Source organism: Lagopus muta, chromosome 3 (genome assembly GCF_023343835.1).
Source record: "Lagopus muta isolate bLagMut1 chromosome 3, bLagMut1 primary, whole genome shotgun sequence".
NCBI classification, from domain to species: domain Eukaryota; kingdom Metazoa; phylum Chordata; class Aves; order Galliformes; family Phasianidae; genus Lagopus; species Lagopus muta.
The window spans coordinates 33945170-33957664 of record NC_064435.1 but is presented as its reverse complement, the minus strand read 5'-3'; the positions used below and the strand labels follow the sequence as shown (position 1 = coordinate 33957664).

The 12495-nt window shown below is 48.2% G+C and overlaps 1 protein-coding gene and 1 long non-coding RNA gene across 4 annotated transcripts; both read right to left on the bottom strand.

The window, feature by feature from the left end:
* Positions 1–253: 253 nt before the first annotated feature.
* On the bottom strand, positions 254–3906 carry LOC125690966 (uncharacterized). 2 transcript variants are annotated; one of them, XR_007375857.1, is made up of 4 exons: positions 3513–3903; positions 2388–2519; positions 1202–1288; positions 254–660 (listed from the first exon to the last, which is right to left on the bottom strand). It is a non-coding gene; the product is annotated as an uncharacterized LOC125690966 (long non-coding RNA). The 2 variants fall into 2 exon arrangements; XR_007375856.1 differs by having other exon boundaries at positions 1202–2519; positions 3513–3906.
* A 1938-nt stretch (positions 3907–5844) lies between these two features.
* Positions 5845–11595, bottom strand: TCF24 (transcription factor 24). Of its 2 annotated transcripts, XM_048939794.1 has the most exons (5): positions 11545–11595; positions 10824–10910; positions 10009–10115; positions 8278–8680; positions 5845–5965 (listed from the first exon to the last, which is right to left on the bottom strand). In XM_048939794.1, exons 4-5 carry the CDS (start codon positions 8653–8655, stop codon positions 5852–5854), a joined length of 492 nt encoding a protein of 163 aa, XP_048795751.1. In that variant the 5' UTR covers positions 8656–8680; positions 10009–10115; positions 10824–10910; positions 11545–11595; the 3' UTR covers positions 5845–5851. The 2 variants fall into 2 exon arrangements, with proteins under 2 accessions (XP_048795751.1, XP_048795750.1); XM_048939793.1 differs by having other exon boundaries at positions 8278–10115.
* Between the last annotated feature and the right edge of the window lie 900 nt (positions 11596–12495).

Here is a 12495-nt window from a genome sequence, read left to right as displayed (position 1 = left end):
TGATACAGTGGGTACGCTGTTCTAAGTAGGGCCTTCTCTTGCTTTCTCTTCCTACCAATGCTGCAGCTGTAGCACAACACTGGGCAAGTTTTACATCAGAGGCACACATTAAATGCAGCAGCAAAATGGACAGACTTCTACTCGAAGATGGATAAGCTGAACAAATACTGAGGGCTTGCTGTAACTTCGGCACAGGTCATGCAGCAAAATCACGGTGCTGCCATTTACACAGCCTTAACAAACACTACAGCCATTGGAAATATAAATCCAGGATTTTATTTATGCAAACATTGCATTGAAAATGAGCAGAACAGCTTCTACCATTATTATATACACTAATTTAGGCAAGAAAACAAAATTTCCTGCGTTTTAACCCTGAAATCAAACTTTGACTGCACTTGAATATTCGTACCGAGTTCTAACATTGTCTGAAGGGCTACTTCTCACTCCACTCTCACTTGAACTTCATTCAGGCATTATTCACATTTTCATCTAAACTCTAACTCCATCTTACTCAACTTCTTCCTTTCAGCATGGTATTACAAGTCACAGGACTTCACCCAGAGCACATTCAAATCAAGCAGTGCTTCTGAGAAGCAAGAAGGGCCAGCAAAGCATTCCCAAGTGCATTAGAAATCCACTTCTCACACTGTTCTCAACCTGTAAAAAAAGCCAAAGCATTTCAAATTTAGCCACTTTTCTATAAGCTTAATCTCATACGAAATTATACGAAGTTACTAACCGTGCTGGCATTTCAGATCCAATGATACACATCAACAACCAGTCAGATGGGTAAACGGCAAAGATATCATCATTATGCCAGCACAACTATTTTCGTAATAGACTTATCAGAAATAAGTCTGAAAAGAATTCTGTTTAAGCCTTAATAAGGACTACATATGACTACATATCCTTAGAAGAACAATATTCAGCAAAAAGAACCCAACTTTTTACTCTTTCCTCTCCCCAGCTTTACCTATGTGATGCCTTAAACAAAAACTGTAGTTCTTGTAGAAGGATCACGAGTAAGAACTACAAAGTCAGGCAGCAGTATAAAAGCTTAAGTAACAGGCCACATCTTAAGCCACTGTAAGCTGGCACAACTGCATGCAGCAGCAAATATGGCTAGCAAGCTCTCCCAGCTAGTGAACACCTCACTGGAGCCTCAGCACTGTAGCATCACAGCAGAAAAACAACTTACCTTCTTAAACACCCATACTTCTGGAAATCAACAGTCTGCTGTTGGCTATACACAGCTTGAAGTCAGCGGAGAAAGTCATCTGATAACCTTTGAAAGATTAGAATAAATCAAATCAGAACCAAAAGGTTTATCCCATTTGATTTGCCACCTACTGATGAGCTGGCACATCAGAGATAGTGTTACTCATCACAGAAATCAGTTGGGTAAACGGCAGAGAGTCATCATCACAGTGCCAGCAGACAGGTTCCCACGTGCCTTAAGACTGGAGCTATTCTTCCCAGGTACCAAGTACAAGGGGATTTATTAGGCTGGCCTCCAGAAATGTGCTTCTAGAGATCTAAGCAGAACTGTGTTTTCAACCATTAAGCACAGAACTAATTTGGTGTAGCCAGGAAAAAAAGAAAAGCTCTTTTAGGGCACAACAACATGGGTCTCTGCTGATACATTCAGGCCTTAGATGCCAAGTGTTTTTTTTCTTTTTTTTCCCAGAGGTGAAGTTCACTGCCACGATTCTCTGTCCACTCTGACTGTATTCTGACAGACTGATGTGGTTAAGTACCAGCAGGGATAGCTATCCGAGTACATGTTCTCCACTTCAGCCTTTTACTTCCAGCTAACATCTGGTTAATCCTTCACAAAACTATTTATCCAGTTAAAACAGGATTCTCCAGTGTTCTCAAGTCTCTCATTTCCAATTCCTTCATGATTCTTAAATTGATACTGACACCCCACAACACAGCAGTTGCAAAGGCCTTATAGCTGGTATAATACCTTTTAGAATTTTAGCCTCAGTAAAAGCTCAGTTAGCTCTCTACTGTCATGGAGTTCAAGTTCAAAGAACAAAAGGCCAGATTTTAAGGGCTATGGTTGTTAATTTAAAAATGGATAAAACCTCACCTTCCAAAATGCATGGCAGTAGTACATGGTAAGGCAAACTGAGCTCCATCATAGACAAATGGAGTCATTATGTAAGTAAAAAGCTTAGTAGTAGGAAATCAGTCAGTAATTCAAAACGTATTAACTGGTCTGTGCTAACTGAGGAATACTCTCTAGGACAGTTTAAGACTTAACCCTTCATGCAAATGATCATATATCTTGTTCCATCAGTAAGACAATTTACAAATCTTAAACAGCTGCAGAAATCAAGACCTCGATTTCAGGAGACAGCTCTGGATGATTTCCTCACCACTAAGAACAGTGAGAGATACTTCTGTCACAATTCATGTGACATCTTCCTGCTTGCAAGGTAACAGCACAGAGCCGAGCCTGAAGATTCCCGAAGCCAGAAACCAACTCATCTCCTAATTGCCTTTGTTGCCTAAAACAAGGAAGAGAAGAAAAAAAGGTTTTATTCTCCTGAGCATTCTACTATTGGGCCTCGAGCAAAACACAACAGCGTTTATCTGGGGAAAGCAAGCCAGTAAAAAAAATATGAAATGAGACTATTGTTGGCTTCACCACAACCTGGGGAGAAAAGCAGAGAGTGTCAGTCAAAATTAAGGTTAAAAAGACTGTATTCCACCAACAGAAGAGTTCCAGAATGAAGAATGACAGATTATAGGATCAGGCTGCTCCTAATGAACAACTACCACCAGGGAGAAGAGTATCCCAGCACAGTACAGCAAATAAGACAGCCTCTAAGCCCTTTGTGGACTGTGCTCTGCAGCACTGATTGATGGGTTTCCCTACAAGCTGAACTTGAGGTCAGCCCCTGCGCTACGGCCCTGGCAGGGCACTGCCACAGAGACACCTGGGGCTGCCCTGACCCTTTGGGATCTGTGCCTGCTGTGCAAAAAGGGCACGCTCAGGGTCACAGTGCAGCACCAGCCAAACTGGGGAAAAACAGTAATTTATCTTCACAATTAGGACATGTGCTTGCCAATCAAAGTGACTTATCAGCAAAACCAAGTCTCTCCAGGTGCCTCATTTCCCACTACTTCAGAGGCCTGATGAGCAGCCTGTGAGGTCAGCACCCCAATTAGACCCACTTTAAGCTCACAGGTCACACTGCATTGCCAGAATCCTGCCCTGGCCAGCAGGCATCAGCCTGAGCTGCACCGCTCAGCACCGAGGTGAGGCCACTGATAGCAATCAGGCACCTCTGGTGAGCAAAGCAAAGGCTGATAACACTCGCTCATCCCTCAAGTGATGCTTTAGGTTTGGTAAACGCAGCCAACAATTACTGCTTTCAGTTTAGAGGTCGGATTCATTTCACTGCCAGGACTGCACTCTTCAAATTAAACTGCTGGCGACATAACTTAATGCCTTAAAAGAAAAAACAAAACAAACAAACAAACTAGAAGCGACTCACTTAAAGCATCGAGCGCCGAGATTGACGTGGGATTGACGCGGAGCTGCAAGGCAGCATCAGCGAGCCACAGCCCTCTGCAACCACCCGAGACCGGCGCTGCGCCCCGTGCCCGCCGCACAGCACGGAGCCAGCCGGCCAGCCGCCCGCCCGCCCTCAGGAGCGGCGTTCGCCGGGCACGGCCCCGGGTTCGTGCGCCCCCAAGCCTCACGGAACTCAGAGAGGCTCCTCCAGCCAGCCGCTGCAGCACTACCGACCCACGCCCCGCACCACCAGGGCCCGGCCGTAGAGCCCATCGCTGCTGCCCCGCGCTGCGCCGCCTCAGGAAAGGGCGGTGCAGCCGCGCGCTGGCCTTAAATAGAGCGCGCGCCGCGGGGAGGGGCGGGAAAGGCGCGCGGGCCTGCGGCCACCTCCGGCGGAGCTGCGCACGCGCAAAAGGTGGCGTCGCCGTCGCGCTGTGGTGACGGTGAGTCGGTCCCGATGGGTTGGCGGGAGATCGGGGTGAATGGAGGCGCGGCTCTGGGCTGTTGAGGGGGGGTTGGAAGAGCGGGAGCGGCTCGCACGGCTGTGGCTGAGCGGGTGGTGCGCGTGTGGCGGCGGGCAGAGGGCGTTCCGTGTCTGTGAGCAGAGCGGTGCTGACAGGGAGCGGGCCGCGTTCTTCCGCTGGCCTGTGACGAACCGTTCCCTTCGGCAGCGGCGTGCGGACGCAGCTTAGAGCCGTACGTTGGAAGGGACCGCTAAAGGTCAGTTCCCCCACACTGGCCGACCTCTACCATCGCTGGGCCGGCCGTGCTGTCCGCACGTGCGTCCCCTGTGTTTTACGTGCTTACTTCTCAAAGCCTCGCAGTGGCATGAAAGGAAGAAGCCTTTGCAGACCAGCGGGTGGCATTTTGTGTTGCTTTGCTGTGGGCCTCCTGAATTCTGTCCCCTCCAGGTGTGTTATTTAGGAGCCGCTGCTGCACCAGGTAACTGCATGTAACAGCATGCAGCACGCACATGTCGTGTTTTCTCTTAATGGTGATTCATCGGCATGTTATTACCTGCCCACAGTGCAGGCTGAGCTTTGGCACTGCCTTCTGGCTGTTAATTTCACTGCTTCTTTTTGCCCTGACCTGCTGCCATTAATATAGGTTTTAGTTATGTGTGAACCCCACGTGACTTCTCCGTGTTTCTGCCATCCTACTTGGCATTTTCTCAGCCTAAAACTTCATCTGCATCTTATGCCCTCATCTCGTGCGTTATTTTAAGACTTAAGTTGTGAAGAAGTCCTCAGAACTGTTAGTATAAATGCACTCCCAAAATTGAAGAGCCAAAATTACCCCATTCCTCTACTAACACTGAAACAACTCCATGACGTTATTATCAGTAACTGTTCACCCTATGCAATTAGAAACAGAAGTGATACAGATTTTGCATCTCAATAAATATATAATGTCCAGTGAATAATATTTAATGTTTACCTTGACAATAACAATATATGAAAAGTACGGTGTTTTACAGAACAGATACATTAGATGGCACTGGTGCATTTAGTTTAAATATTTCTTGCCTAAATATAGGAAATGATGTAGTGAATCATGTGCTGTGAACAAGCCAGCTCTCAGGGCTCATTCATCTGAAGCCCCGGATGAGAGGAGTGTATTTTGATGTAATAGTTCTGGGGTAACACTTAACAGACACATCACATGCAACACAAGGCTATAGATCAATACAAGTAATACTTAATTAATGGAACTACATTTAGTCTGTAGAGCAGTCTGTGTTTGTTGTGTGTGTGTAGAATAAATTTCAGCACATCTTTACTTGAAGTGAATGTGCGCCCCCATTTTCAAAGAGCTCCATGCATTTATGACTACCTGAAGGATAAAGGCATGACCTGACTGCTGTCTGTGGGCTTTCTGCTATTAGCTTCATACCACAAGGAAAGGGCACGCGTTATTTTGATGGCTATTTGCAGACTTGTTTGCCATTTGTTTTTCTTCAGAGCTTGTATTGCACTGCACTTAGCCAGTATGCATTTCCTTGTCTCTTTTTCGCATCGTGTACCTATCAGCTTCCTGTGCAGAGGTGGATGAAAACAGCTGTTGTCAGCAGTCTTGCCCCTGTGCAACAGGAGACAGTGCAGTCTCCTGTTGCCCTGGTTCAGATACCAGCAGTATCCTCAATGATGGAAGGAAGTGATAAGTCTCATGAAGTTAATGAGGTATCAGAGATCTTTAAGAACCAATTCCTTCTGATCTACAAACAGTATTTCAGGAATTACGGCTTGCTGATGTGGTATTTTTTTTAAATTTAAATATATATGTGGTGTAATAAATAACTTTTTTTAATGAAAAGGGAGACTACTGTTGAGAATTTGTTGATGTTTCTCCTTGGTTTGCACTTTCTCCTTGTGCTGAGTGATTCAAAAACTGTCCTGTCGCTCCAATGTATAGCCTGGATCGCATCGGCCATTTCTGCAAGACAAGAACAAGCACCATGCTGAAACACCTGGGGTCTGAATGCAGCTCTGAGTGACAAAAGCAAAGCTTTATGTGGTGATGGAATCATGACAGAAGAAAATAGGAATCTGACAGTACTGCCAAAAAAAGTTGTGTCTTGTCACTTACTGGAAAATTAGGGTCTGTGCAAAGGAACTGCAGCATGGATATCTTTGGGAATAAACTGTGAGATATAGTTCCTAGAAATTCTCATGACCCAACAAACAATTGTAACTCACACTGCTGAGGTGTCTCACCACAAGTTGCATTGCAGCTGCTCTGCCACTAAAACAAAGCAAACCATGCCCTCGATGCTGGAAGGGACACTGCCAGGATGCCCCAGTGTTGGCTCTGCGTGCAGCCCCTGCATGCACACCCAGCTGTGCCAGCCTGCCTGCTCTGATGGGGAGGGTTTTTCTTGCAGCCTGGGAGTTGCCGTGCTGTGGGTGTTCGGCTGTATGCCTTGCTGTAGGAATGGACGAGCTCAGCTTGAGCATGGTAAGCTGAGTTTGGTTGTTAGAATTGGATGCAACATGCTGTCTTTTCAGGCATCCCTTTGACGCAGAAATACCTGAAAAAGCCAGCATGGTCTTCCAAGTAGTACCATTCTTTTAAAATTAAGGCACTTGGGGGAACAGGCTGGCACCTTTCCTGAGCAACAAAGGTAGCTCTAAAACTGGAAGGGGGCTGTCAAAGCTTTAGCACTGCAGTTAGATTTCAGCCCTTCCATTTAAAGACATAAAGAAGCAGAATGTTCTCTCTTAGAAAGACCCAAAGATCTCATTTGGTGTTTTTATTGCAAACCTGATGTTATGAATTCATCTATATTAAGGCATCTGAGACATTACCTAACTTGAAGTAATTAACCCTGCTTCCTGGTCAGTGTACACACAACAGCACCTGAACGGTTTAGTTTCCACATTATTTGCATTTACTGTGCTTGACACAGGAGTGTTGTTACAGCCCTTATCTGCACTGCTCTTCTCATATCCTGCACTCAGATTTTTTGAAGCATTTACTGTGATTTCTCTGGGACACTTCTGTTCTAGTTCCAACTAAAGCATTAATTTACTACCCAAAATATCAGAAAGTTTGGTTAGACTGATAGGATCTCTGGCAAAACTGCAGGTAAATGAAACGCAAATAGGATTATCAAAAATAACTGCTGAATGAATCAACTGTTGCTGTATTCCAGTAGCCTGGGAAATGTGCAGCTGGATCGTTTAACTGCTTTAATGGCTATTTTTTCTGCTGGCAGTAGTTGGCAGCCGTGCTGTGAGACCTGTGTCCCCTCACCCTGGCCAAGCGAGCTAACTGAAGCTAGTGAGAGCTTATTTTGAAACACATCACAGTGTTTATTTTTTTTTTCTTAAATTATAGCCATGTTCTGATTTATGTAAAGGTTTTGCTTCCCTAATGAGCCTGCTAATCATTCGAATGGGCTGGGAAGCCTACGTTCACATCGCGCTTTTTACCACGACCAAGAGCGTGAACAAGGAGGTCTCTGTGACTCAGTCACTTTAGAGGAATTAGGGATTACTTCACGAATTAATCATAATTAAATCATTCTGAATTCATCAGCCTCTTAATAAAAAAACAGCAGTGCGCTAATTCACTCCCTTAGGCTGGAGCCAAAGAAAACACCTCGCAGCATTTCAGCATCACATGTGTTTGGAAACAGCTCCCATCCACAGGTACTTCCTAACAGCAGTTCCCCTTTCATGTCCTCTGCATCTCCTGGACCTATTTTGATGAAGGCAGGAGAAACAGCAGCATGTACCAACTATGTGAAATACAAGCATCAGAAAAGCACTTTCACAGGAGGAATTAATGCATGGCCAGTAATTAATGTCTTATTTCTTATCTTGGCTGCTTCAGCAGGAGAAACTGCAGACTTGCAGACATTGCCAAGCACTGCCATGGCTGGGATGGCCACTGTAGAGCATTTCACATCTTAGCAGTTCCCCCATACATTGTGGTGGGTTTGGAGCGGGTCTGCCAGGCTTCCCATGGACACTGAGCAGATACTGGCATTTCCCTTCTTAGGATGGAGTCCCACTGCACTTGGACTTCAGTTGTATCGGATATTTTTGTGAAAAGTCCCTGAAGGAGGGGAAACGCCAGCAACTCCAGGTATTTCCACCAGGCCTGCAGCAGCCAGGTGCGTAGTTATATGGCTCTGGCAGACTCAGCTAAAGCAGTCTTTCTGCGCATGCGTTCTAGCAAGGTAAATCAGCCTGCAATTGCCGGTTTCGTCTGAATATTTGAACACCAGTTAGCTGCCCTACCTTGACAGGATGGAGGTACCCATCTCCTCGGAGGGCTCCCAGGGCCTCTCCTGAAGACTCCTCCTCGTCCTGGAGGCTGCGCGTGAGGTGTGCAATGTAGGTGGTGGCCAGGAGGAGCACGTCCAGCTTGGAGAGCTTGGTGTCGGGCGGCACGGAGGGCAGCGTCTTCTGCAGCTCCAGGAAGGCATGGCGCAGGGTCTGCACCCGGCTGCGCTCCCGTGCGGCATTGGCAGCTGCGGGTCGCCCTGGGCCTGTCCCGGCCCGCTGCCCGACTGTGGGGGGTAGGCAGGGGCTGCTGCTGGCAGCTGGAGGTGGTGGTGACTCGGGCTCTGGGCTCAGGGTCTCCTTGCGGGCCTCAGGTAAATGCCTACAGTCCATGGGGGGCTTCCCTGTGGGGAGGGGCCTGTAAGTGACAAGAGCGTCCATGAGGCTGGCAGCCGTGGCTGAGGGCTCATGTGGTGCGTGAACCTCAGTGCCGGGCCAGAGCTCCCCAAGCTCCTCATCACCCCTCACCTCATGTCCACCATACTCCTACTGCGCTCACACTGCAACTCCTCGTGTGCTGCCAGGAGGAGACTGGAAGCCCCACGGCCAGGAGTCACTGTGGGACCAGGAGACTGTGGGGTGCAAGCAGCATCCAGGCTGCTGGCACCGCCCATGGCACGGCCCCTGCTGAGTACAAACTACCTGTCTGCAACCTCAGCTTGAAAATAAACACAGGTTGTGGGCATGCATGCACCAAAAAAACTTACTAAGTGAACGTAGTATTTTCACCACCCAGAGATAAAGCATGGAGTCACATTATCTCCTGACTGCTGAAATGGATACCTTCTAGAAGCAACTCCTATCAGAAATGTGAAGGCTGCCAGCTCTAGGAAAACCAAGGCTGTTGCATAAGGATGTGAGTGACTTTTGGGCTCACTGTTCATAAATTGGTTTGCTGCCACACGCAGGTACAGAATGAGAACTTTCTGGGTGGTGCTGCATGGAGCCAGGAGTTGGATGCAACAGTCCTTATGGGTCTCTTCCAACTCGGTATATCCTGTCATTCTACAATTCTATCTTACACCCTTGAAAAGGTGATTTTTCTTTTGTTTGGTATTACAGTGAGCACTCTAAGGATTACTTTTTGCTTTTCTGAGCAAACCTGGCTGACCACGCTGAGCAGTGCTGCCATGGTAGGTCCCATTTATAACCAACAACATCAGAATAAGTGTGATTTTTTTCAAAAAAATACTTATTAGTTAAATGATATGGGATGTGAGACTGCGTATATTTTTTTATTAACAGTCTCACAGGTAATCGGGGCTCCATTTACTGCAGAAAGAAAAATGTTCCTTGCAGATATAAAGGGGAATAGAGCCACAGAACACAGCACCCGTGTTTTGAAGGGGAAGTTTGATGGCTCAAAAGACTGGGAACAACATCTGCATGTCCTTGTACACCCAGCATCATTCAAGCCTTGCTGAGCTTGTCCTATCGCTTTTGTTTTCTAACTTAAAAATTGGAGTCCTGTAAGCTGTATTTCAGCCTTCGGGGGGCAAAAGAATCATGTGAAAACAACAGCAAAAACCTTTCCTTGAGCAAAGCTGCAATAACTGCTGAAAGGTCTTTCCCAGCTTCCAGAAAAGCCTGTGCCAAACTCTTTTTCCTTGAGCTCATTCAGTTCCCCAGCAATAAATACTCCATCAGTGTTCCCCAACGCACGGCACTCCGCAGTGAGAATCATACCTGAGCCAGTCGCTTTTATCCAAGCAGAGCTTCCAAGCTTCCTGGGCAGCTCCCGGCTTCCCTGCGTCGCAGAGCTCTGTGTTGCCTTGGGCCAGCAGCAAAGGCACCTTATGAAAGCAGTCAAAAACAATGGGATTTTAAATATCTAAATAAAAATCAATACACGTGAATGACTGAAGGTCTCCATTTACAGAAGTTAGACCTTGGTGCTGCAAAGCGTTTCAGCCCCACACTGAAGTCCCCAGAAGTCCCAGTGCAGCCACAGCTGACAACAGCAAAAAGCCACAGCAATGAGCCGAGCCAATGGCTGTGATAATTATCATCTATGTAAAGTAAAACTCATGGAAATCTACTTGAGCTTGTCCCGAATGACAGCAAAAAACAGTCCTTGAGTCCCGCTGGCAGTGCAGGGGTTTAATTTACTATGTGATCAGGTAATAGCATATTACTTTCCAGTGTTTTCTCCCTCTGTTAAGCTGGCTCTGCGTGCCTGTTAGTGACACAAACATCTCCACTGCCACTGCTGAGTCAGTATGGTCATGAACAAAAGCAGAGCGTGGTTACAGCTCCCAGCTTCATCAGTGGGATTTCTTGTTTGCTATCCCGCTGAAATCCCACTGAAATGAAGCAGTCTTCCCTGACACTGGATAAGCCTGTGTTGCACAAGGATACAAATTGGATTAGCAGTGCTGGTCAATCTGCTAAAACACTTTTACGGCGGGTTTACATGCAGTTATGTCTTTGCAGTTTTGGAGTGTGACAAAGCAGAGTTATGCTGGCATTGTATATGATACACAATATAGAAACACACGTACCTGAACACCTCATCTCCTCATGCGTCCCTTGGAAACTGGAGCGAGCGTTGTAGGAGCTTCACATCTGCAGGGGATGAAGTCCTGGGCCTGAGGAAAATAAGCAACAATTCACCTGTGGAAATCAGAGGTTTCATTCACTCCAACTTCCGTTCTGTGCTGTTGGTTTTCTGTTGATAGCACCAGCCTGGGACAACGTGATGCCCAGAAAACCAGAGTGTCTGTGGGGATGTGTGTTTGTGCTCACATCCCACTCACTGCGGTTTGCTACCCTGGCTTCTGTGGTCCCCAACAGCTCATGATCCAAAATGCCACTGCAAATTAGTTCCTGTATCACCTGGTTGCAGATTTTGCAAGCAGGTTTGGGTTTAAGGCAATGAAACATTCCCCTGAGCAGTGTGCCAGCACACACGGACCCAGGGCAGGCAAAGGGACCTGGAGCCAGTGGCACAGCATCTCATCTCAGCATTCTTTCTGATGCACTTCTGCTGCATGCCGCATTTGTCGGGTGGGCAGATGCATGCGGACTTCACACGACATCACAAAGACAGCATCCGTTCAAAATTTCATTAGTTTGCAAGAGAAAACAGCGCGATGCTTTCTCATTCTCTATGCTGTGTGAAAGAAGTGGTGATGAAGGGGGGGGGGGGGAAAGAAAAGAAAAATGAAGAAGAAAAAGAAGAAGAGAGCGAGAAGCCCCGACGGGACGCTGATCCGCACTTACCGTCCCGGCTGCGCCACCCGCCAGGCCCGGCCCGCCTCCTTTATAAGCCGGCGGCGGCCGCAGCGCGGGGCTGGGCGCACCTGGCCCCGCCACCGCCCGCGGGCAGCGACCGCCCCTCGCCGCGGGGGACGGACCGACAGCGCGCTGCGGGCGGCCCGGCGGCTGCGGTTGGGCTCCGCCGCGGCGTGGGTTGGAGCGGCGGCATTGAACCGGCGGGCCCGGGGTCAAACGGTTCTTGTAGCGAGCTTTCCCCCGCCCCGTCGCCAGTTCTTTCTCCGGTTTGTCCCACGGCCGTGTGTCCGCCCGTTCGTCCGCGATGCTACGGACGCGGCCTCGTCCCACGGCCCCACACGGCAGTTGGCACTCCGAGCTGCGGGCGGGACGAGGTGCAAGGAGAGCCGGTTTGGAACCGAGCGATGCCATTGCGGATCAGTGACGCTAATGAGAAGGGACGGGGCAAATAAACAGCGAAGGGATAGAGTTCTCCCAGAAAAACATTTTGAATGGAGCCTGATTTCACGATAACGCAGGCACGATAAATCAAGCCTTGGGAGCAGTAGAGAAACAAAGTCTGAGCAATTTATCACAGCTTTTGCAGCCAAGAAAATTAAGAAGTTAATCGCTAGCTGTTAGGGGCGGTTTGGGGCAGGAGATTGGGGTCTGTTGGGCACCTCCGGCCCCGTCCTGCGGCTGCTCGGCTTCTGCGCTGCCCGGCTCCGCACGGTGGCGCGTGGTGTCGCCCCACAGACAGCCGCTGCTGGGATCGGGCTGCCGGCAGTGTGGGGGTTTCCCCTCTTCCTTCGGGAGTGATTCTAACAGAAGTCGCTCTGTGGGGATTTACAAGGCCGCAGTTACGGGCCTTGTCTGCACCGTGGATCGTAGAATACCTCGAGTTGGAAGGGACCCACAAGGATCGTTGAGTCCAACTCCTGGCTCCACATCCAAAATCCA